The 27,033-nt window shown below is 42.0% G+C and overlaps 1 protein-coding gene across 1 annotated transcript in view; it reads right to left on the reverse strand.

Annotated features, from left to right (window-relative positions):
• Positions 1-454: 454 nt before the first annotated feature.
• Positions 455-27,033, reverse strand: part of RASAL1 (RAS protein activator like 1) — a 53,765-nt gene continuing 27,186 nt past the window's right edge. Inside the window, exons 6-21 of the mRNA XM_066603822.1 lie at positions 23,071-23,152; positions 16,938-17,084; positions 16,631-16,722; positions 14,385-14,502; positions 14,143-14,293; positions 13,837-13,901; positions 12,260-12,372; positions 10,628-10,820; positions 9,931-10,068; positions 8,845-8,989; positions 4,453-4,625; positions 2,845-2,985; positions 2,557-2,692; positions 2,357-2,477; positions 776-855; positions 455-696 (exon numbers count right to left, since the gene is read on the reverse strand). Coding sequence (XP_066459919.1) covers positions 575-696; positions 776-855; positions 2,357-2,477; positions 2,557-2,692; positions 2,845-2,985; positions 4,453-4,625; positions 8,845-8,989; positions 9,931-10,068; positions 10,628-10,820; positions 12,260-12,372; positions 13,837-13,901; positions 14,143-14,293; positions 14,385-14,502; positions 16,631-16,722; positions 16,938-17,084; positions 23,071-23,152 — 2,017 coding nt within the window. The 3' untranslated portion in view covers positions 455-574. The remainder of the gene's footprint in view (positions 697-775; positions 856-2,356; positions 2,478-2,556; positions 2,693-2,844; positions 2,986-4,452; positions 4,626-8,844; positions 8,990-9,930; positions 10,069-10,627; positions 10,821-12,259; positions 12,373-13,836; positions 13,902-14,142; positions 14,294-14,384; positions 14,503-16,630; positions 16,723-16,937; positions 17,085-23,070; positions 23,153-27,033) is intronic.

A 27,033-nucleotide genomic window follows, 5' to 3' on the forward strand; every position in this document is an offset into this window, starting at 1 on the left:
TACAAGCAGAAGTTTTGCATCGGGACCTATATGCCTTTAGCTATGCCCCTGCTATGACCCATCAATTATTTCCTTGCAATTCCTAGACTAACTTGGCTTTGGTAACCATAGTCAGGAATGATGACATTTGTATAACTGGTAAGTGTAGATAACGCCTTATTCGGCAGACTTGGTGATAAAAAATGGATGGCCAATAAATTACTATGATACTCAACAGGGTAATATATACACCAGAATCTCCAGAGTGAGCTACAACTAGGTTGAGGCAAAATGCAAGTCACTCAGTGATAAATGATGGTATTTAAAACATGCCCAACTCAGGCCTACAAGGACAAAGCTCGAAACTGCTGACAAATACATTTCCCTTTACGCCAAGGAAACAAATTAGTTCTGACTTTGTGGTTCACTCCTTAGAGAGAATATAAATAAAAACACAGCAAATTATCTGCATCATTTGATTTTTTTTATTTTTGGAATCAAGAACCTCAAAAAGAAGTACAAAAATCTGCGGAAGATTGGCCAAGTGTGAAGAGCAATAAAAAGAGCTTGAATACAGATTGTAATGGACTGTGCTTTAGGTACATTGACTGTGATTAGGTGTCTCCTCTCGTTCTCTCCTCTCAAAGGCCTGGTGGGCTTTTTGTAAATCCTCAATCACAGAGAGTAATCGTTTGGATGGAGAACAAGGTGTGGAACCTGTGAAAGATAAAATGGTACATTACTAATATGATGCTATCCTGGTGTACATGGATATTACAGAGATACCATCGCGAACCTTCAAACCCTTTGTCATTGTGACCTATGGCCTCCAGCTTTCCTACAGCTGCACATTCTGTTCCCTCCAGATACTTATTCCTAATGAAAAAAGAAATCAACAGATCAAAGGTTTCACAAAAAGCTCTGCAACTGCCTGCATGGAAACATATTGGGTCTATTTTGCAAAATAGTTACAATATACAAGGTGTGCCACAGAAAAGTAGCCTGCCTCTGACAATACTGTAACAAGAATAATGAACAAGTGGATTGTTTTTTCCAAAATCTTTATTGATTTACCCACATTACAGCAGATGCTGGAAGTAGTCCTTGTGCACTTCTATGCATCTTTGGGCACAATGTCAAATGTTGGCTGATAATGCATGCAGCTCTTCAACGGTGATGCTGCAGAAAGTGTTTGTGATGTTTTCCTTGAGATCATCCAGGGTAAGCAGATTATTGGCATAGAGTTTCTGCTTTAAATTTCCCCACAGATAAAAAAGGGCATGTGGACAAGTCCGGGAAATGTGGTGCACATAACCCCTTGCTCACAGTTCGCTCTTCTGTGAACAGTTCATGAACCCGTACCAGTGATTCACGGGAGGTGTGACATATTACCTCATCTTGTTGGAAAAAGCAGTACCTTCTTTATTCTTGGTTTAGCTGGTCATAAAACTGTTGAAACATGTCCAGATAAACTGCGTTATTCACAGTTGATTTGAAAACACTTAGGCCCTGACACTGCGCACCAATTTTCTGGTCGTGCAGTGGTGTTTTATGAGTCAGGTGGGGATTTGCAGTAGATTGGTACCCTGTATTCTGTAAATGCATATGACCTGATAAATGAAACCACGCTTCATCATTCTTAAAGTACAACAATGGGTCCAAAAGTCCTCTAGCAATCATAGTCAGGTACCCCGTACAGTAATTTACGCCTTTAGCTGTGTCAAGTTCCTTCAGTTCCTGTATGTTATTCGGTATGGTTTCAAGTTCAGAGATTTCAGCACTCACCGACATGTCGTCCATGATACACCAACTTGCTGGGATGACCTCAAGCTGATTTTCGAGCGCAATTTGCAATCTGCTGCTGAATGTCATGCTTGGCTTTGGATGTTCAGACTGACTGTGGCCTTGGTTTCTTTATATCTGCAACAGATTCGGTTTGGTACCATTTCGGAACCCGACTCTGAATACAACACTTAACAAGTGTTTTTGTACCTGCGTACTTGTCATCAAAGGCCTCTTGTGTTTCCTTAATTGATGCATTTCACACATAGTCTTCCATAATAACTATTTGCTGTTGCAGGAAGAACACCCCAGGGCAGATCTATGAAAGCTGTCTAAAAGATAATCTGTCTTTGTTGCCCATAGCAACCAATCACAGCGCAGCTTTCATTTTTTATAATGCTGAGGTTTATTAAAAAGGCTAAAGCCTCCTCCAAAGAGTGCTGTACCAGGATCGGAGGTGGGCTACTTTTCCATGGCCCACCCTGCACAATCAAATACAAGATAGGCAAAACATATGATTCACCCGATGCATGAACAATCACTGTTATGAAGAAAACCCAATGTTTCATTACAGTAAAATATTGTATTTGCAGACCTGAGTATGTCCTTTGCAGACAGAAGATGTCGATATAGAACCTGAGCCTCGGCATCAGGATCCAAAGGATCACTCCAATCCCCTAGAGTTACAGCCAAATGTGTACGACTGCATCCCCGAACTGTAAAACAGGCAAAGTGCAAGCAGACTGTAAACCGTGTGCCTGCAATATATTCAAGAGGGTTATATATGCTTACTACCTGTACGCTCGTTCTGCAAGCAGCATGTCCAGTGTGCATTACGATAGGCCCCTGGGTGATAGGTTGGCAACAAGCGCTGGTTACATAAACTAACTTTGCGCAGTGCAGAAAGCCATTGGTTCAGCTCATTTACATTCTGTTTGGGCAGAATAAAATATATATATAACATTTAATTTCTCTCCAACACTACAATAGGGTAAACTGTGTAAATAGTATCTCGTATTGTGCAAACATTCATTTAATTTTGCACAATGTCCATGAATTGATAAATACAGACCGGATTCTCACCTTACATTGTATGTACATGACGTGGCCTCCCTGGGCTTCACTATCCTGGGTAATGATCTGCATCATGTTGGGTTGCTGAAATGCATTTTCATCCACCCGTTCTACAGCACAGATCCGATGAACTGGTATAGAGGAGCGGACCTGCAGAAAGGAAAGAAATTGGAGTGAGAATTTATAACTGCACTGGTGTAACTGAATGCACAGACCAGTATTACGGTGGGCTCACACCAACGTTTGACCGTCATGGGAGAAGGAAAACAGAATGCCAGATCCGTTCTATGGTGGAAACAGGCACTGGACGGACCCTATTGACTATAATGGGGTCTATCTGGCTTCCATCCAGCTCTCTAGCATGTTTCCAGACAAAATGACGCAGCATGCTGTGCTATTTTGTCCAACATTTTGTGACTAAATGGAGCCTCTGGCACTGATATGGACATAGTCTTATTACGGTAGTTATTGCAGTCCTGTTTAAATGCCTAATACCTCATTGGGTTTTTTTTGCCTTCCTCTGGATCAACATCAGAAGGGTGGAGGGGGTGTAATAGGCTGAACTAGATGGACATATGTCTTTTTCAGCCTAATATAATATGTTACTATGTAAATATTTCTGACCCCTATACACCTTGTGCTCTCCATGTGCCAATGTTTTTACTGAGGGCCTGTAGGGCTTAAAGCACGTGAAAAATCGTATGAGGATCGTAAGGGCAACGGTCAGTTTTACACTGACCAAAATCACACTTGCCATTTGAATACGGCCTAAGGGAATAAGGTGCTCAGCGATATCACAGAAACAAGGAACATGTATCAGAATGGAGGTAATTAATATAAAAGCATGACTTGGCCTCTTCTTGGTAATAACTAGAGATGAGCGAGCGTACTCGCTAAGGCAAACTACTCGAGCGAGTAGTGCCTTATGCGAGTACCTGCCGGCTCGTCTCTAAAGATTCGGGTGCCGTCGGGGATCGGGGCGCGGCAGGGGAAAGCGGGTAGGAATGGGGGGGAGATCTCTCCCTTCTGCTCCTTCCTGCTCACTCCCGCAACTCACCGCTCTCCCCCGCCGGCCCCCGAATCTTTAGAGACGAGCGGGTAGGTACTCGCATAAGGCACTACTCGCTCGAGTAGTTTGCCTTAGCGAGTACGCTCGCTCATCTCTAGTAATAACACATGGGACTTGAGTTAAAAATGGCAAAACATTCACAGATTTCCCAGTTATTGCTTCTCAGTTCTTGCACTGAGCATGTGAACACTTATTCTTTATTTCCAGGCTCCATATTGGTTGTAAGCTGTTGACTATATGGCTGCTAAATAAAACGTAGAATGGTGAAGCAGAATGTTGGCCAGGAGTCATACACTGGGACGATATTATCTGGGTTATCTCATATGCTGGACTAGATGTCAGGTATTCACTGTACTTTCCAAATTACCATAGACTTTCTAAATCTGATTGTATATAGTGATGGCTGCCTTCTACAAGAAGATAGAGTATATAGTCAATTTCCAGCCAACTGATACATTCTATACCAGATCTATATCAGGTCGTCTCTTTGTGGTTTGATGTAAACTGTGAATGCTAGTGTAAAAACTTTGTCCTAAAAACCACCTTACCTGCCAGTCTGGGGATTTGGAGTAGGAGAATGTCTGGCTGCTCAGCCAAAAGTATCTTTTCTTGAAGGTAAAACGAGTAACTAGATTCACAGCTTCAGCTTTGCGCTTGTGCAGGAATCCTTCCTTAATAGTGACTGATGGATGGAAAAGTGTGCGAGACGTATGTCCACACTCTACAAGACATGCAATGGAGAACAACATGGATTTTAGCGGTAATTCTCAAGATTAGAAATGTGAAAAAGTTATCATATACAGTATATGTTGTATAGTAAGAGAACAGGAAGTGATAACTGCAAAGTTATAAAAGCTCATACAACGGGCTTATTATGGCTTCATTTTGTACAAAGCCATAATAGAGCTTCCGTATAAGTATATTTGCACTCTTCTGCACCTTGTATGGACTCCAATTTTGTATGAAAGCATGTAGCACTTTTCTCTGTCTGAATATATATATATCCATATATACGGCACCCAGCAAAAGCCTAGCTAAGATATTGCTATTCATGAATGAATACCTAAGGGCTATCTGTCATTGGCTGAGTGCTCAGCCAATAGCTAAGCAGTAGCTGCTATTGGCTGAGCCCTCAGCCAATCAGCACAGCCCTTTCAGGAGGCGGGGATTTTTAAATCCCAGCCTGCTGGAAGAGCTTAACAGTAGTGCAAGGGAGCCAGCCGGAGGACGCGTCTGAGCGGCAGAGAGGTGAGTAATTTTTAAAAACTTTTTTTTACCACTTATTGATGATTATCGGGCAAGAGCTTATATTTCAAGCCCTTCCCCAATAATCATACTGTGGGGCTTGCCAGAAAACAGTGCTTTCAATGGGATCGGCACTGCTGCAAAGCAAAGGGATAGCATGCTGCGGACTTCTGCCACAGCTGTAGCAGAGGATTCCTTCATCCCTGCGGTTCCCGCGGGTATGAAGGAAACTCCTGCCACAGCTGTCACAGCTGTGGCAGAAGTCCGCGGCATTCTCCCTATGTTTTCAATGGGGCTAGCGCTGCTGCCGCTGGCCCCATTGAATGCACTAGCGATATGCCGGTTCTATTCCGGCATCTTTCTTGCGCTGCGAGGCGAGAAAGAAAATATCGCCAGTGGGTGTCCACCCTAATACTACACCTACACTACACTAATCTACTGATCACACTACACTAACACTACATCTACACTAACTAATCTACTGATCACACTACACTAATCTACTGACCACACTACACTAACACTACATCTACACTACACTAATCTACTGATCAAACTACACTAACACTACACTAATCGACTGATCACACTACACTAACATTACATCTACACTACACTAATCTACTGATCACACTGCACTAACATTACACCTAGACTTGACTAATCTACTGATCACACTACACCTACACCTACACCTACACCTACTCCATAGAGGAGTTTAAAAGGGGACTTGATGTCTTTCTGGAGAAGGATATTACAGGATATAAATTTTAGGTTAAGTGTCAATCCTGGTATATAGGCAGGTAGGAACTATTAGGGGTTGATCCAGGGAACAGTCTGATTGCCATTAGGGAGTCGGGAAGGAATTTTTCCCCCAAAAGGGTTAATTGACTTCTGGCCTTGGGGTTTTTTGCCTTCCTCTGGATCAACACAGTAGGATAGACAGGCTGGACTAGATGGACAATGTCTTCATTCGGCCTTACATACTATGTTACTATGTTACACTACACCTACACTACACTAATCTACTGATCACACTACACTAACATTACAGCTACACTACACTAATCTACTGATCACACTAGACTAACACTACATCTACACTACACTAATCTACTGATCAAACTACACTAACACTACACTAATCTACTGATCACACTACACTAACATTACAGCTACACTACACTAATCTACTGATCACACTAGACTAACACTACATCTACACTACACTAAGCTACTGATCAAACTACACTAACACTACACTAATCTACTGATCACACTACACTAACACTACATCTACACTACACTAATATACTGATCACACTAGACTAACACTACATCTACACTACACTAATCTACTGATCAAACTACACTAACACTACACTAATCTACTGATCACACTACACTAACATTACATCTACACTACACTAATCTACTGATCACACTGCACTAACATTACACCTAGACTTGACTAATCTACTGATCACACTACACCTACACTACACCTACACTACACTAATCTACTGATCACACTACACTAATAATATACTAATTTACTGATCACACTACACTAACACTTCACTAATCTACTGATCACACTACACTAACACTTCACTAATCTACTGATCACACTACACTAACATTACATCTACACTACACTAATCTACTGATCACACTGCACTAACATTACACCCACACTTGACTAATCTACTGATCACACTACACTAACACTACACTAATCTACTGATCACACTACACTAATAATATACTAATTTACTGATCACACTACACTAACACTTCACTAATCTACTGATCACACTACACTAACACTTCACTAATCTACTGATCACACTACACTAAAACTTCACTGATCTACTGATCATACTACACTAACACTACACCAACACTACACTAATCTACTGATCACACTACACTAACACTTCACTAATCTACTGATCACACTACACTAACATTACATCTACACTACACTAATCTACTGATCACACTGCACTAACATTACACCCACACTTGACTAATCTACTGATCACACTACACTAACACTACACCTACACTACACTAATCTACTGATCACACTAGACTAACACTACACCTACACTTCACTAATCTACTGATCACACTACACTAACACTTCACTAATCTACTGATCACACTACACTAAAACTTCACTGATCTACTGATCATACTACACTAATACTACAATACTACACCAACACTACACTAATCTACTGATCACACTAGACTAACACTACACCTACACTACACTAATCTACTGATCACACTAGACTAACACTACACTAATCTACTGATCACACTAGACTAACACTACACCTACACTACACTAATCTACTGATCACACTAGACTAACACTACACTAATCTACTGATCACACTAGACTAACACTACACCTACACTACACTAATCTACTGATCACACTAGACTAACACTACACCTACACTACACTAATCTACTGATCACACTAGACTAACACTACACTAATCTACTGATCACACTAGACTAACACTACACCTACACTACACTAATCTACTGATCACACTAGACTAACACTACACTAATCTACTGATCACACTAGACTAACACTACACCTACACTACACTAATCTACTGATCACACTAGACTAACACTACACTAATCTACTGATCACACTAGACTAACACTACACCTACACTACACTAATCTACTGATCACACTAGACTAACACTACACTAATCTACTGATCACACTAGACTAACACTACACCTACACTACACTAATCTACTGATCACACTAGACTAACACTACACTAATCTACTGATCACACTAGACTAACACTACACCTACACTACACTAATCTACTGATCACACTAGACTAACACTACACCTACACTACACTAATCTACTGATCACACTAGACTAACACTACACTAATCTACTGATCACACTAGACTAACACTACACCTACACTACACTAATCTACTGATCACACTAGACTAACACTACACTAATCTACTGATCACACTAGACTAACACTACACCTACACTACACTAATCTACTGATCACACTAGACTAACACTACACTAATCTACTGATCACACTAGACTAACACTACACCTACACTACACTAATCTACTGATCACACTAGACTAACACTACACTAATCTACTGATCACACTAGACTAACACTACACCTACACTACACTAATCTACTGATCACACTACACTAACACTACACTAATCTACTGATCACACTAGACTAACACTACACTAATCTACTGATCACACTAGACTAATACTACACCTACACTACATTAATCTACTGATCACACTACACTAACATTACACCTACATTACACTACTCTACTGATCACACTACACTAACACTACACCTACACTACACCAATCTACTGATCACACTACACTAACACTACACTACTCTACTGATCACACTACACTAACACTACGCCCACACTACATAAATGTAACTTTATGAAAATGTACTATGGAATTTCGTCCTCACCCATATCATTGTCATCGATACCATCTATAAGATCATCATCCATGTCATCATCACCATCCATATCATCATCAAGCAGTAGAGTAGGGATAAATAGCAGGATGGAAGTGCAATATAATGTTATGAAATGGACTGCGAATTAATAAACTTAGTACTACATACCAACATCACTTTCCATGTCTACCAATTTGTCCAAGTAGTCCCGCAAACGCCCAACACTCTGTTGAATGAGAGGATGTAAAGGAGACATCCACTGTTCTTTTCCATGACCAAGCTGCTGCCCAAGATTTCCAATACTCTGTACTGCCTGAAAGACAGAAATGGGTATTACCAAGGGAAGAGCTATGGCTGGCAAGATATCGATAAAGCTCTGTTCAAAATCACCCCAGAGACTTTCATTTAAAGTTTCTCTCAACACATTGTATACATCGGGAGTTTCCCCCAATGTACACCTCCTATGGAAGCCTCTGACATTGCTACTGAATAGGTATAAAGTCCCATTGTGATAAAAACCTATACCACAGGTCTTAGATTTTGTAATGGAATTCTATATGAAATGGCAGAGTTGACTATGCAATTAAATAAAGTGAAAAAGTATACTGCTGTGTAATGGCCAGACATATGCCAAAAGGATTCTTGAAATCAGTGAGGGTCAATGTGAACATAGTCTGGATGCAATAACTATATTATCAATATATTTGTGCATGTGTGTTAGCACTACAATTCTTAGCATGTTGCACTTAATGTGCCAGTATACATGGCTTTGGAAGGAGAAGAATAGCTATTAGCATGTATAGTATGAATAAATGCAAATAAGGGAGATGGAATAAAACCTCCACAGTGCCACCTATTGGAAGGCAGTAGAGATGAGCGAGCACCCTGCTCACCCCCTTACCCCCCTTCCTTACCCCTCGAGCACGCTCGGACAAGAATGCAGTTACTTGAGAAAAGCGAGACTTGCTAGAGTAACTGGCTTATCTGAGCGTGCTCGCTCATCTCTAGAAGGCAGCATTCCTTCAAGCCAAAGTCAGACTCTTTATACAAGCCTTGTAACAATTCCCAGTCCCTTATTTGCATATTACCCAGAGGAGCATGCATGGCCATTTGAGTCTCCTCCCCCACTGTCTAGGTGCTCTCCCTAAGAAGAAAAGATAGCGTTTCTGACCTATTATGTATAAATAACACAGATTGCATGCAGAACAAACAAACCCACAAGAGACCCTTGTGTTGACTTCTTGTAAAGGATACCTTAGCAAGCAGGAGTAAGGTACGAGCCGTGCGTGGATCTGCATGCTGCTCCCGTAAATGGAACAATTTAGGAGTGAGGATGGCAGGTGCAAAAAAGCGCAAGAAAAGGAAACCGCTGATGGCCGCATACTTCACATCCTGGGTTGGAGCAGAGAATATTATTACTGTTTACCCAGTGCAGTGTCCTACCACCCACTATACTATATGCCATCTGCTTGTATGTCCATATTCATAAGTAGTGATGAGTGAGTATACTCGCTAAGGACAATTGCTCGAGCGAGCATTGCCCTTAGCGAGTACCTGTCCGCTCGAGACAAAAGGTTCGGGTGCCAGGGGCGGGCAGGGAGCTGCGGGGGAGAGCGGGGAGGAACGGAGGGGAGATCTCTTTCTCCTCCCCGCTCCCCCCTGCTGACTGCCGCTACTCACCGCTCCCCTGCGCCAGCCCCCAAATCTTCTGTCTCGAGCGGCAGGTACTCGCTAAAGGCAATGCTCGCTCGAGCAATTGCCCTTAGCGAGTATACTCTCATCTCTATTCATTTCTCATCTCTAAGACATTTTTAAGGAAATCATTATCTTTTCTCAATTATGGGTTCACAAATAGTATTTACACAGTAAATTGAACATGACAGATTTTGCCATAAACCATCCTCACTAACTATGTATTAATGTAATGCTGAAATAATATTGTCATGCTCACCTGATTGGCCGGCCCTGGAAAACGTTCCTCGACCCGTTTGTGCAATTGCTTGAAGCAAAGACGCATACCTGGAGGGCACCGTTCACCTGAACCCAGGATGGCATCAATTATGTCGCTCAGGTATCCCCTCAAAAACTCAACACTGCTCTCACGTATCTGCTGCTCTGAAACTGAACCTTTAAAGGAGATGCGTCTGCAAAGAAGTGGCAACAGATTTTCATTGTAAATATAGTCCAGTAGACAGTGCGCCAGCTTCCTGTACTTTGTAATGCAGGGACTCCAAGTGTACGTGTGCCACATCTCCAAGCCTCCAAGTGTCTCTAAGCGAGAGTGCATTCATATAGGCAAGAAAATATTACCGTGCAGTCTCCGGCACATTGCATAGCACATGGACAGGGTGTCCTTGTGCTGTGCTATGTGAGTCACACCTGAGAATGTGCGGCGCCCCTCTCTGTCACCTATGTGAATGCACCCTAATAATATGCACTAAATGGACACTCTATTAGAGACACCTGCCTTTCCACAATTGGAGCGTCCCTGTATGCAAATTAGACACATAACCCCGGAGTGCAACATAAAATCAAGTGACCAAGTTTTCCATGGATCATTTTCAGTGTTGGAGCCCCACGATCCTTCCGGTCTGCATTGGCAGTGGAAGTCAGGTGACTGCTGCCCGCCAATCAGAGGTTGCAGCATCACCGCCCGTTCTCCTAGAATCAGCGCTCATATCCTGGGCACCAGGATACCAGGAGTTCCGAACGGGGAGGTTGTAGCCTCGGACTGGCAGAAAGAGGTCACCTGACTTCTGCTGTGAACACAGACCAGGAGGATTGCGGGCTACAGTGGTGGGTTGCCAGGGCTGAGGACCAGTAAGTACCCTTTGTTTAATTGTTTTCTCACTCATTTGGATCCAATTTTTGCTTATAGTAGAAACCAGCTCCTTTTTAAGATAGTATGGCATCTGGGAGAAAACGGGACACCATGCACTATGTACCAAAGCTAATAAATGATTACAATGGACCCAGGGAAACGCTCACATTAACATTACAGGCAAATGAAAAATAACTGAACTGAAAATGTCATAGCAAAAACTCAGAAGCCAACTTACAGCAAACATTATTTAGAGCGTGTGCTGTCCGCATATGCATTACAATTACGTAGTTCTAAAGGTGATACTACACAGACATTAGTGACCGTCGGTAATGCTTGTGGTTTACCACTAACTGCCGGGCTGCAGCTGAACTTGCAACTTCAGCCCGGCAATTGGAGCTAAATCGTGAGCATTCAGCATCCTCTAACACTTGTGTAATAGCACCCTGGAGTGCTACTACACGAGCACCGATAGCACTCACGATTTGCAGTTATTGCAGGTCTGCACCTGGACTGGCAGCCCGGCAGTTGGCAGTAAATCACAAGTGCAATCAATGGCCGCTATCGGTCACATAACAGCACCCGAAGACATGCTGCTAGCCATTAAGAGTAACGATCCACAGACTTCTTAATTATTCCTACATCCACAATATGTAAGGCAAATTTATCAAAAAGTTCTCTATGCCGTCATTGTTGTCCATGTTCTAATGGATGTCATGCATGAGTTTCCAAAGCAAAATAATAAAATTGTTAGCCTTTTACCTACTGCGGTTCTGATCAATCTTGCAGGGATCAAGTTCAACGTACTTCTTTTCTTCAAAGACTCTAGAAATGATCGGCCGTAGTACTTCATGAAGGAATGGCATTCCCACTATCTGGCAGAAGGATGGTAGACTGTGGGTCTCATTTCCAAAATTGAAAGACCCTATCATTTTTCTCTAGTGCTCTTACTAACGTCCTGCTTTAGGTTTCCTTCACACATATTTTTTGTAGCTTTTTTCCCAAAAGGGAAGAAGGGCTTATAGTTAGAAATTTATAAGCATTATCTTTATTTCTTCATACATTTCCAATATGATTTAGGCAGGCAAACACCAAAAAACATCCCCCAATTTGCCGATGACATACAATAAACATCTTGCCTTAACATTTTTAAGGATAAAAAGCAAACAAAAACTACAGGAAAATCATTGCAAAAACCACTTTCTTTTTTCTAAACACTATCTATCTATGAAGGCACTCTAAGGGCTCTATCACACTAAGGCTCCCTGTCCACGGCCGAGGCGAAATATCGCTAGCGATATTCCGCCGCGGGAGATGAGGGGGGAGAGCTGACAGGTCTCACTCAGCAGTGAGCCTATCTGACTGATAGGCTCGCCGTGGAGAATCGCGTCAATCACAGCATGCTGCGATTTAAATCCCGTGAGCGGAGAATCACTATGATTCTTCGTTCATGGACGCCGGTACTGTGAATTCCCTAGCAATGCTATGGAAAGCTTCAGAGAGCATGCACAGGAAGCCTTACCAGTATTTTACAGTGGAATGTGCCACAGCGGAAATCTGCCCCAAAATGCACTTGAGTTGCAGGTAGGATCAAGCCATTAGCAATTCTGCACCAAATTCCAGTACGTGTGAAAGAGAATCTCCGGCACAACTCTCTCTCAGCTGTGTGAATACGGCCTAAACCAACTAATAGGCAATATAAACTTAGAGACTAGGCAGTCTAGAGATGGGCCACAGTTATCATCTAGCATAAGCCACTGTAATAAATCTGGTGTATTTTAGGACTCTGTCTAAGTTAGCAGTGTTTAACTATTATACTTATTGGGACAGATTTACTAATCCTGTCTAAGAGAATATACATTGCTCAGACTTTACATTAAAATCCACCTGCCTAATATAGTATGGATCCCCCTGGTATTAGCAAAACAGAACAGTGACCCATCGAGACATGAATGCCACAGGACCTCTCAAGGTGTTCGGTGGCATCTGGCAGCAGGTATAATCTACATAGGTTGGACTTGTTTTTCCAGCACATCCCACAGATGGTCAAATGGACTGAGATCTGAGAATTTGGAGGCCAAGTCATCGCCTGAAAGTCTTTGTCATTCCTCAAAGCATCCTGAGGATACGTTATCAATAATATTTCCTTGGGAAACCACTTAAAGTTGAGCTCAAAAGAGCCATGTAGGGTCTCTAAGTGTTGCAGCCACAATAAGGACCCTAAACTACGACATTAGAAATTGACCATAGCCATACAACAAGAGGACGAAAACAACAGCAAAACTAAAGGTTACTGAAAATGTGAAGGATTGAGGAGAGTAAGCATGGTTTCACATTACCTTCATATATTGCTCCATTGATTTTGAAGCAAGAGAGTTTGAACGGAAAAGAGTATTTGGGTCACCTATTAATGACAGAAAGAGAATTGCTTAGCATAAAATAAGCTTGACGTCCATTTTTTGAGCTCACATGGACAAGTGGACAAGTACAAGGAGATGTTTCAAATGTTTCTTAATGTCTCAGAAGCCCATTTGTGTGCAAGCTTTTCAGGGAGGATGAATGTAGAGGAGTTAGAAATTACATGATATTGGGATGACTGGAGAGTATGAGGATGTAAGGGGAGGATCTGACTAAGGTGACCTCACCAGTTCGATTCACCTCTCGCATATTGAGTTTGTCAAGGAAGGTTACTGCCAACCCCTGGCCTAGAAAAATTTTCACCAGCTTCACAGCCATTTCTTGTCGGCTCTCAGCTGAGCACATCTCCTCCAGGAGATCCAGAACAGTAGAGTCTCCCTGCATGAAAAGCAGAAAAAGAACGTTTATTGCACATCATCTGTGAACCCACAGGAGATACAAGTTCTTAATGAGTTACTAAGCAGCCCACCTGGTCAGGGGATTGGACTGATTCCACAAGGAGCTGGATAAGGTTCTGGTAATAGACGGAAGGTAAGATCCGCTCCTCAGACAGGATAACTCTGACGCGTAAAGACCCAAGCTTACCTCTGAAAGGCAATAGAAGAATGTGATACCAGCTCCAAATCACTGAAGACAGACATGCATGCACATTTACTGGACACAAATGCAACTGCATTTACACAAAGCCATGTTGCTCACAATTACACTATAAAGCCGCAGACTGTATAGAAGCTATATAAATCATTTGTATGGTATATAAGCTAATATTTGATGTGTTAGAGTTTAAAGCATTAAGCAGTGTATTCTTTTTGGAAGCAGGATCTGCGGGGCATCTGCCCCGGGTGCTGAATGTGGTGGGTAAAGGTTGTGTTGTTAGCACCAGCAGAAATTTCAATAAAAATGGGCATAAATATTATTTTATTTTGTAGAGCAGAGTAGTGCGAGCAATAATCAGGACTGTGGCAGGTCAGGCTGATGACCGGGCCGCTGAACTAGAACTTGATGTATGAATGGCAGCTTACAGGTATTTCTATGTAGTATTTTGTAGGAAAGGGCACCAATCTAGATAGAAAACAGAGCTCTGCTTGGGAGGGGAGTATTTTATATATAGGACTAGAATTTGTCAGACATGTATTTGTTCTGATTCATAATTGTTTCATTTATATTCCTCTGAGTAATGCCAAAAAATGGATTTTTACCTATACTCTGATGTATATGGGGTGTAGTCAAAAAGACTGATCCAGCGCTATATCTCAATACTGGTGTCCTATATTGAAATAACACTAATATATTTGAATAGAAAGGCATAGATGTGCTACACAATGGTATGACACATGGGCCCCTGGGGGCCCTGGAACATGGACTTCAATCTTGTGTTATGGCCAATGTAAGAGATAGAGTAAAAGCCAATTGCAAAGTTGAAGAGTAGCATGTGAGAAGCAGAAATACGCTTTCTACATCTCTGAATCCTGCGCGACCACTGCTAGGACTGAAGTAAGGAAAGCATACACAAAGTGGCCTTCTTCTGCAATGATACATGCATGGAGCCGTTCAACATTGCAGCCCAGAGCCGATGCTGTCATTATAAGGCTGTTTCAGTGAAAGGCGAAGTGCAGATGCAATGCAGATTACTAATAAGAGCATGACCCAGTCGGAAGACAATTCAAATTTAAGCGTGAACGAGTAGGTTGGAATTTGATACAATCGCTTCATTGGACTTGTGCTCATTCCAGGGACTCTCGACGCGGATCGGACCCTGAATCTTCTGCAGACAACGGTGGATGACTTCCTGGCTGAAATGCTCTGGAGGCCACTTCGAGTCCACTTTCCTTACTTCAGTCCTAGCAGCAGTCCCACGGCACTTGAAGAGACGTGGAAGGCAGATTTCTGCTTCTCACATGCTACTCTTCAACTTTGCAATTCGGTTTTACTCTCTATCACTTAGGAGGCAACAACACAAAATTAAAATCCATGTTCCAGAGCCCCCAGGGGCCCTTGTGCCACGGTATCATATGCAGCATTCATGCCTTCCTATTGAAGTATGCTATGATTATTTCAGTATAGTACACCAGTATTGAGATATAGCGCTGGATCTTTTTTTTTTACTACATCCTATATAACTGTCTTTGTGTAGTAACTAAATTTTCCACAGGTAAACATAAAAAAAGTATATTAAAATGATTAAAGCGCTCCTGTCACCATGAATTTCAGTTCCTGAAAAAATTGTATGTTTTTTTATATCTTTACATTTCTTTACGATTTGTAGTTGCCCTTTATCGCTGGTTATTTAAGTACAAAAGTTGGCAAGTTACAAGTATATTAATAAAATATGATTGCCTTAAAACACTTTGTTTAGGAGAAGATTTAGAACTGTCAATTTTTAAAGGAGTTTTCCAAGGTTATATCGTTTCATTTTATATCATCTGCTTGGGCCAATTACTTTTCATCTGGGATCATAGCTTCAATTGGTCAGTCTGCATCAAAGCTTGAGTCTTTGAAGCCGTTATCCCTGAGAAACGTGTTCGAAGTCCAAATATCAATAAGCGATAATATCTGTAAACTGGATCACTATATTTGTCAGTCTATATAATACCTCGAAGACAGAACTGTTGCTTTATATCATGGTGACAGGTACACTTTAAGGAGCTGTCCCACTTCTCTCCTTTTTTGAGAGCATTATCACGTTATGACGTCACACAACAAACATCATTCTACCCATTCTCCTCCTCCGAGTTTCCAAAAGGCAGGAGGCGAAACCAGCCAGTCACCGCAGGGTTTCTGTGTAGGGGCTCCAAGGGAAAGCACACCTGAAGGGGTGTTAACAGGGTGAGTGATGGAAGACATTGTTCAAACATGCAAGGAGTGAGTGAATACTGAAAGGTTCATAGATAGAAAAAGCAAGTAAGTGATGGTGCACATAAATGATACAGTAGGAAGAGGATAGAAAACTTTAGAAAACATAGGAACAAGCATAAGGAAATGAAAGCAAACAAAACCTTAAAGGTGGTTATGACATACTTACACGGCCAAGGAAGTCATTCTTTCCAACCATATCCCAATCCCAAACTTCAATACTGATTACTTGATCTCCAGGATCTAATTCCTCTATTCCTCGCAAATCAAATTCTAATACTTCATTCCAGCGTGGGAAACGCGTTCTTTTGATCACCTAAAAACAAACTATTAGGTAATATAGCACAAATCTACAGCATCAGCAACAGGAGAGGAAAAAGCACTACCAATACATGTACTTGGGAAGAAACTGCTACCAAGGTTGTCAAAGCACCTACATGTCCACAGACATGATGCACACTATAAACTGCTCCCCCATTATCTTTAACCCCTTCCAATCCAATTTCTATCCTGTTTTTTCTAGGGGGCATACTCTTTTTCTGCTGTTATACAATGACGCTATATGCTGGCTAAAGCCAGTACTGCATGATGTGACCCGTTGGATAGGCTCTGACAGCAGAGAGGCTGGCAATATACAGTAAGAGAACCCCGACGGACGTCTCCCAACATCGGAGCTGTACAGCCTTAAATCATGATGTCTTTAGACGTCAGACAATGTATTGGAAAGGGTTAACACTGGTATTTTGGAAGCCAATTGAGTGTTAGATAATGTATTAGACTCAATTATTGAAACTATCCACAAAATGTACATTTTCATGCTCAGTGAATGCAATAATTAAAGGATTATTCTGTTTTTAGCAACCAAAGGTTATTCCTTGTATAATGTAAATGTATATAAATTTCCAATATTTTTGTAATAGTAATTCTTCATAGTTACCAAGATTTCTGCTTGCTGGCATTCAATCGCTACTTTCAGTGGATAGAAATCTATCCTTTTTATGTGATAGAAACATAGGTGCATGACTAATTACACTTACAGTACAGTTATCAGAGGTCTTGTAACAAGCCATGTACTTGTGTAAATCTGAGCAAACAACAAAAGTTTCCTACTCAATAAGGGCAAACAGAGATGTTGCAAACCACGAACTACTAATACAGAAAGAAAGAGTAAATATTGGAAAACTGAATACCTTATTATACAACTTTCATTTGTAGAAACCAGAATACCCCTTTAAATGACTCAACTGCAGTGACACAATGTAATTGTAAACTTTTACATAACAGGAATAGAAGTGCAAAACTTATTTAGAGTTAGGAATCAATTTAGTGTTCGCTGCTTCCACTGTATAGCAAACATCGCTACGCAATATGTAGCTCAATCAAATTGGATTTAAAAAAAACAATCCCCAAAATGACAAAGGCAAGATAGGAAGATTCATAGACTGTGTTTGCTGTACATTCAGAATGCAACAGTCCAGGAGGTAGTCAGACAGGTGGAATTTACTTACGCAACTACTCTTTAGTGTAGTCCGAACAGCAGTGCATACCGTAGATATAGGGTTAATACCCCTCCTGCATGTCAGAAAGGCTGACACAAAAGGACTAAGCTTTTTTGGTACAAATAGAACCCTAGCTCCTCCCCCACCCCATGTTAATAAAAAGACAACCAAGGTATTAATAAAAAAAATCTACAATTTTATTAAGGGTGGAGTGCCAAACTATACTGCTGTTTGGTCTACGAGAAAGAGGAATTGCGTAAGTAAACTCTATCTTTCCTGGACGTCTTCATATCAGCACATACATATGGGGATGTAGTAAGATCCCCTAGGGTTAAGAGTAGAGATGAGCAAGCGTACTCGGTAAGGACAGATACTCGAGCGAGTATCATCCTTACCGAGTACCTGCCTGCTCGCCCGCAAAGATTCAGGTGCCAGCATGGGTGAGCGCTGTGTTGTGGGAGTGAGCAGGAGGGAGTGGGGGGAAGAGAGAGAGAAATCTCCCTCCCGTTCTCCCCGCTCTCCCCCGAGGCTCACCGCGCCCCCCCCCCCCCCCCCCCCGCCGGCACACCAAATCTTTGCGGGCGAGCAGGCAGGTACTCGGTAAGGACAATACTTGCTTGAGTATCTGTCCTTACCAAGTAGGCTTGCTCATCTCTAGTTAGGAAGTACCTTCACCCAAAACAGCATGCCCAAAAGAAGAATGTTCTCTGACAGAAAAATCTAGTCTTTAATTATAGATTAATGTATTAGGTGAACTTCAAAAAGCGACTCTATAGGGATCTGTGCCCGTTATCCCAAGAGGTTGCTGCAGGTCCGGTCGAAAATGCTTGTGTCCCCATGCGCAGGGAGAAACGTATAACAGACAGTGATTATGTCTCCTTGTCATCTGGTTTCCTTTAGCCTTGTGTAAGCACAAACAGGTGATCCATCTCCAAGAATTCTTCTGTCCAAAACAGGCAGACCTTTAGGTAGTCCTCTTGTCAGGACTCAAAGTTGGGAACTTCCATGCTCCAGGCGACAGCTCTATTTTTTGAGCTGTGCAGCTTGCTGGACAGCTCCCCTGCTGAATCATAACCTAGTCCTTGCTCAGGTTGAATCCAGTTCCTGCCTTCCTGTCTTAGCTCCAGCCTCTCCTGATTGGACTTACTATATAAGCCTGGCCCTTCCATTGCACCATTGCATGGTTATTGTGCCTCACAGCAGATAGTCAAGCTCCTCCACCTGCCTGCTCCTCTGTAACCAAACAGATTCCTATCATTACTGACCCCTGGTATTCCTGTGACTACGCAACCTGCCTGCTCCTCTGTGCTGCGATAGATACCTACTGTTATTGATCTCTGGCTTTACTGACCATGACTTCTGTCTGCTCGGGTTGCAACACAAGGCTCCGAACCAGCACCTGAACATTACACCCCAACATTCAGGAACTGTAGATGTTCATGTAGTTCACCTGAAGGGTCAGCACAAAATACAAGTTCGTGAAGAAGGATTATTTGGGTCTAAAAGAAGGTGTGGTTCAAAGTACCACTTTATCAGCGTGAAATGATAAATAAGGCTCTTTTGGAAGCCAAGGCCTAAAGTTCACTGACATGTTTTGCTGAAGTGACAGCTACCAACCAAGAACACTACCTTCTATGTGAGGTAGGTAATTGGTTATGTTATCCACATCTTGCAAAGGCTCAAAGGCATTATCACATAAGCTTTTGAGAATGAAAGACAAATCCCATTTTAGAATGGGACTATGCCTTATTGGGTGCAGCTTTTAGATAACAACCACAAATCTCTTTACAAGGGCGTCTGCATCAAGGAGAGGACCAGAAAAGCTGATAATGCTGAAATTTGCCCTGTAATGCCTTTAATGGTGTTAGGGGTTAGATCCCTGTCATATCCCTCCTCTGAGAATTGTAGGATGTCGTGATGGATTAGTTGCTTAGGCTTTAATTCAATTGTAGACTGTATTCACTGCAAAAAATCTAGAGCACACTAGGGTGGATATTACACACTTGGAAGACCAAGCAACTTTAGTAAGAGTCTGTCTGGGACACCAGGTCCGATCTGAGCATGAGCTTCTAGTAGTTGCCCTGACACATACTGAGGAGCAGGGAAAACAAAGCTCTTTTGGTCAAAATGGAATGACAACTATCACTGAGGCTCTGTCTCGTCTGACCTTCACCAGGACTTTTGAGACCATCATCAAAGAAAGAATTACGTATGCCGGTTGGAAATTACATATGATAGAGAAGGCATTTAGGGATATGGTTGGTCATGTCAGTACAGAGAAGAGAACTTCTGGACCTTGGCATTTGTCTGATTGCATCAGGTCTCTCTATGGTTGACCCCATCTGGATAGGAGTTTGAAAGAACACCTCCAGATGAAGCGATCATTCATTTGGGACTCTTCAGGTATCTCAGGTCTATGATTGTTCTGAACCTCCCATCTGGCTTGGGGATCACAAAAATCTTGAAATAAAAGCCCTGATAAAAGTGGTCCACTGCCACGTCATCTAGAACGTGCTTGAGTCAAAATTCTTCCAGGACTTGTAACGCAGTTGCTATTCTGTCTTGTAGAGAGGGCAGACAAGTTAAGATGAATGTGTCTCTTGGAACAGAAATAAAATCTACTGATTAGCCATGTTCTGCAATTCTTGCAGCCCATGGATCCTGAATTAAACTTTGCCATTTTGGAGAAAGAAAGAAAGCCACCTACAGGAGTTCATCTAAGCAGGCGCAAATTCCCAGTTGGAACTACATAGTGAATAATGTATTTTTAGAGGTGCTATCTGCCATCCAGGGTTTCGACTACACAACATGTCTCCCTGCAGTGGAAAGGCCCATTATTGAGATGTTCTTAAAGAAAACAATTAAATCTTCTGTATGAACACCATCCTGTGTATCCTACACATAAGCTAGGCACTTAATACCTTGGCAGTGTCTGCAGAAGCTGTGGACACACATGCCTGGACTGCACTAACCATAACATATAACCATATAACTCTCCTAAGGATGCAATCTATATTGCGATCCCTATGGTCCTTCAAACTAGCATTAGTTTTAGATGGAACTACTGTGCGTTTGGAAGGTTTAGCAATGGCAGTGTCAACTTTGAGGGGGAACTCCCCACTGATGTCATTAATTCTCTCTCACCGGATACAAGATCTTGAACTGATGATGGTGGTTTGTCTCTCTAGACTTCTCCACTCTGGAATACATAATAAAAGCAAAGTGGGACTCACCTGCTACCATGAAAACCTTTCATGTGTTCTTGAGTTTGAAAGTGTTACAGGCTGTTGAAGTTTTGCTATGTCCTTGGGATCTTCAAGACAATCCACTGAAAACGTCCTCAAAAGATGAAGACTCTACTCTGAGATCACCACAGAAGGGTTGGACTAAGTACTGCGGCATCTATGACTATGAGAGGGGAGATGGACACTATCTTTGACCAAGGGCGTCATCTCTGGATAAACTGAAGCTGATCCACAACTAGATTCTTGTCTAAGGCAATCCCCAGGGCATTGTTTCCCAACTCCAGTCCTCAAGGCACCCGAACAGTTCATTTTTCCTCGATCTCCTCAGTATTGCACAGGTGATGTAATTATTGTCGGTGCCTTAGACATTGCCACAGGTGTTCTTACTATCGGATATCCTGAAAACATGACCTGTTGAGGGTCCATAAGGACTGGAGTTGGGAAATACTGTCATAGGGATATAATAATATTATGAAAGCTGTTGCTAAATGATATGACTAACTTGCGGAAGAGAAGACTTACTACAAAGATGATCCTCACAATAATCTGGTTAAAGGGTGTCACAATTTCTACATGAAATATGACAGCACTTCCCATGACCTGAACCACGATGAGGGTGGTCAGAATTATCACTAGATATGATGAATAGAATAAATACACATGGATAATGTCAAGAAGATCTACAAATACAGACATCTATACACACCCTCACCAAACAGTTTATCTAGAACAAAATAGACAAACTGGCAACTTCAGACTCATAAATAGGAACCTGGAAAAGGTGGGATCTGCATGTCCAAAGTAGATCCAATTAATCTTAAAATATATATGTAGCACAACTATGAATAAACTAAGCAAATGGCACTTTAAACTAAATCAAGGTTCGGCTTATGCGCTTGGAGGTAGCAGGAAGGGCAGCAGTCTATACAAAGATGTTTCTGCCCACAACTAAGATGGCCACCCCAAGCTCACTGCTGCACATGTGCAGGCAGTGGCTAGCAGAGATTCAGTCAAATAAGCCCCTACAACACCTAGGCACGGGTCCAGAGTCAATCTAGGCCAACACAAAAGGATCCCAGATAACAGAAATAAGAAAGTGGAAGTCTAAATAGACGATGTCCATTTCCATGACAGGTGCCGCAACTGCCGCACTTGTGCAGGTGCTACAGCCAGATGAGACAGAGCACAGCCCCAGAACACCTTGAATACAAACTTTGAGAGCCAATGCAAAGCTGCAAAAAGGAAAGGTTTAACTAAAACAAAGCCTAAGCCATCATAAACAAGAGAGCAAAACCCTTAAAACGACCCATACACCTGTAAAGGAAGAAGAGGGGGAGGAGCGCAATCCATCGCACACCGCATGGAGGACAAAAAGAAAACACAACATTGGGAAGCAGATAGGGTTCTTTTGTACTAAAAGGGCTTAACCCTGTAACATCACCTGTCCCACCATGCTGCAGGGGTATTAACCGCATAAAGTATGTTCTGCTTTAAGAGACGTCCAGGAAGTAGATGTTCAAAATCTACATGCATTTGGCTAGAAGAACAGCACACTCACTGAGGTCTCCAAGGTCTGGTTGTTGCAGAAGATTCGCACAAATGGATCTGAAGTTCCAGAGATGTCTCGTGGTGCTAAATCTCTGAATAAGATACAAAAAGGTAAAATAATGTATTTGTCAGGGACCTTTCACACAACATGGAATATTCCTCAACAGCAATGTGGATACTGCAGAACATTTTGCCCCCAAAAACTGTTAACGTGCGAATTTTGGTGCGGAATTGAAAATAGCAGAATCCTGCCTGCAAGTCCGCATCAAATCCGCAGTTAGGCCTCATGCATATGGGCGGATTTTTGCGGGCATCCGCCTCCGGGGTCTGCAACAAATACCCTCCATAGTATGCTATGCAAAAGTGATTCTTCCTACACACGAGCAGAAACCAAGGTAAAATCTCAGCATGCTCCATTTTTCTGCGGTGTCTGCACAGACGGCTACCATTGAAGTCAATGGAAGTCGTCTCACTCGCGGCCCATCTGGAAATGACATTGCGGATGGGCCACGAATTCAGCGGGAAAAGCCGGATTCTGTGTGGGATTCTGCAGCCGGAATTAGGTCGTGCCGTGTGCATGAGGCTTTAGCTGTGTGGATTTTGGTGCAGAATTCAGGGACAGCATATTCCGCAACACTGTTGCAGAATATTCCAACCCTTGTGAAGTAGTAGAACATGGCAATGCTGTGTAGACCAATAAGCATGTGCTTAGTTTTATTAGACTTATATACAGTAGGCCCAATGTCCACGGATCATCTTAAAAAATATTTTTTATTGGCTTGCAGGTGATCACAGATTGTGTGTCTTTATCTACAATAGAGATGAATGGAGCCACATCCGCACGGGATCCATGATAAAATGGAGCATGCTGCGATTTTAGTTCCGCGATTGTTTCCTATGGGTGGCTAGAGCTGCGGATCTCCCGCGTGGAAGATCCCTGCATTTTAATACATCAAATCCACACGTGGACATTGGGCCTAGCACATTTATTTACAGTACTCACAATAACTATAAAAAAACTAAAATAATACAAAAAACTAACAAAGTCTTATAAACTACAAGTTTTTAGAATTTTTATCTAAGGCTTGCACTGGACACTATTGAAATGTACTTTTTTATTAACTGTAACTTGGGCTTCTTTTTGGAGTAGGGCTTATATTTTAAGCATCCTCAAAAACCCCGAAAAATCATGCTAGGGCTTATTTTTGGGGTAGGTCTTATTTTCAGGGGGACAGGGCACTAATGTAAAGCTATTAATTTATTAGATTGCAGTTTAGCATGCTTGGCTAGTATCATGCACTGTAAAGGGAATATTATACTGTACACACATCTAACAGCTCTGACGCTGGCTCAGACTTGTCTATCCCTGTTGCCAGAACAATTACTATCTTCTTCTTCCCAACATGTTACTTTAAACAGCAATGCCATAATTCGCTTTCATCCTATACCCATGGGAGCTGCATTTGAATAACCTTATATAAACTTCCCATCTCTTTTGATTCTCTCTATCCCCACACTTCTAATGATTCCCGTGTTGCTATGCGCATAAACCTGTTGCTAGGAAACCAGAATCTTTTCAGCTTCACACTCAGAGCTGGCAAATTGTCAGTATATGTCTAGATCTAGGGTCATATTTCTCAGACAAATACATTTGTTAAAAAAACATGAAGGGAACCTTTATAGAGACACGAGAGTATAAAAGGTGCAGAATTCTAGGACACCGTCTGACAATTGTTAGCTGGGAGGGGTTACTGGTGAACCATCCAATTTAATTAGTTCAATGACCTCCACAGGGATGCAAATAAAGGTTTTGGTCACAGAACTGACATTTGTCAAGAATATTTGGTATTTTGGATGCTGCCATTTAGCGATTCGCTGTTATACGAAAGAAGTACCTTTATCCAACACGGGCTCAGGAACAAGTGGACCTAAACCTAGCAATGTCTAATTTACTCATCACCAACAGAAGTAGGAGAACATGGCAACGCTGTGTAGACACAAGCAATTTCATTTATATTTAGATTAGATTTATACTGGATATTGCTGTATAAAAAGGAAATTACCTAGGAAGAATCAAAGGAGTGTTCCATCTGCCTGTTTTACCTCCTATGTAGCTTCTGTGACTACTTCCTGGTTTCCGCTGGGCAGGACCACACCTACTGATTACCAGGCTGAATGTCCTGTCCTTGTATAAACTGTAGATACATCATTGTCAACCTGCATGGTTCATCCAATTATGCTAATTACTGCCTTGTTTCTCTTCCCCATTCCCCTTCTTCAGTCCCCCTTGCCACTCAGTACCACCTTTCTTCATTTGGTCTTCAGCTGCTTCATTGGTCCTGCTTAACTCACATGCTACAGGCCCTACAGTCCGGACTGTTATCTCTGCATTTTAGTTAGAGATAACAGATATTTCTGCTGTGTTTACACTGAACAATTATCGTTTGGAAAATCATTCAAGGCAGCGAAGCTGAATGATAATCGTTCAGTTTAAATGCAAGCCAACAACTGAACGACGAACGAGAATCGTGTGCTTCAGCCGGCATATGATTCAGCGCCAGCTTGTGCACTTATCGTGCAGTTTAAACACTGATCTTTCAGTGTTTCACATAGGAATATGTGATTGTTCTCAGTAAGAGAAACCAAGTAATCTTGTAGATATACCTTTTAATGGCTAACAAAAATACATGATGTTATAGCAAGCTTTCGAACCTCTCAGGGTTCTTCCTCAGACATAATGAAATACATCCGAAGAGGCATGAATATATACACACATTCTTATGACAAGGCACAGACATGAATGTGATTAATGTGCACTTAAAAGAATACCACAACAGGATGAGTAGAGAAAATGTGAAACACTGAACTAATAGTCAATGAAAACTGCACAATTCTCAACGAGAATCATGCAGTCTAAACACACTGGACGAACTGGTGATGACGTCACCAGATCGTTTGCTTGCGCAAAAGAGAATCCTTTGATTCTCGTTCATTGTAAAAGGGGTATTAGAGCCCGCACACTGACAGCTCTGATAAGCGCAGTAGACAGAAGATCTACTGACCTCCATAGAACGGCTTCTGAGCATGCCCAGAAGTGTCCTGTTAAGTTGAATTGCAGAGCAGTGGCGGGGTGCTGGACAGTCTCCTGGGCAATGAGCTGCACGCTGTGAAGTTACAAAATTCAGATATTGTGCAGTGCTGCATTTGGACACAGGATGCAAATGGGTGAGCTGCTCCATGTCACTTATTAGACACAATGAATGATGATTAATGAGATGGGAATCCCCTTTTAATGGTAGTTTAATGAAAACCTTCAAATTCCGTGGGCACATTGCATTCCAAAATACCAGGATAGGTTTATCAATGTATTTAGGAAGTGTTGGAATAAAGTGGCTAGAGCTTCAAAGTCATATTGAGTGCATTTATCAAAGTTTTCTGACACTTTTTAAAGTTGGAAATAACATCAATTTTGACCTACCATTATGGCTACAGCAGTTTTATCAGCAATGTGCCCTACAATTCCAAGCTGAATCTACTCTGCTTTATCTAAGGAGAGCAATAAATTCCACCCCACCTCCCACCTTTTAGTCAGTAGGTGTACAAAGCTAACTCCAGCTCTCTAATCAGCTTAACTTGAGTAGCCACTCCCAGCTGTTTCCTAGTTGTATCTTAACTTTCATTATAAAATCAGTGTAAGCATGATAGCCCAGCGAGTTGCTGCCTCGCGAATATGACAGATCTCAGTGCTAAAGAGCTGGCTGCTTACTTCAAAAGAAAAATCTAAAACATCCGGCAGGAAATAGGTTACCTCCCAATTCCAGACTAGCCCCAACCCTAGTCTCGTCAGTACCAGCTCCTGCTCACTCTCTGTACTAAGACTAACGACAGAGGAAGAAGTCTCTAAATTGCTTTCCTCTGCTCGTCCCACCACCTGCGCTAGCGACCCTCTCCCCTCACACCTCCTCCAATCCCG

The sequence above is a fragment of the Eleutherodactylus coqui genome, chromosome 5 (assembly GCF_035609145.1).
Source record: "Eleutherodactylus coqui strain aEleCoq1 chromosome 5, aEleCoq1.hap1, whole genome shotgun sequence".
In the NCBI taxonomy this organism is placed as follows: Eukaryota; Metazoa; Chordata; class Amphibia; order Anura; family Eleutherodactylidae; genus Eleutherodactylus; species Eleutherodactylus coqui.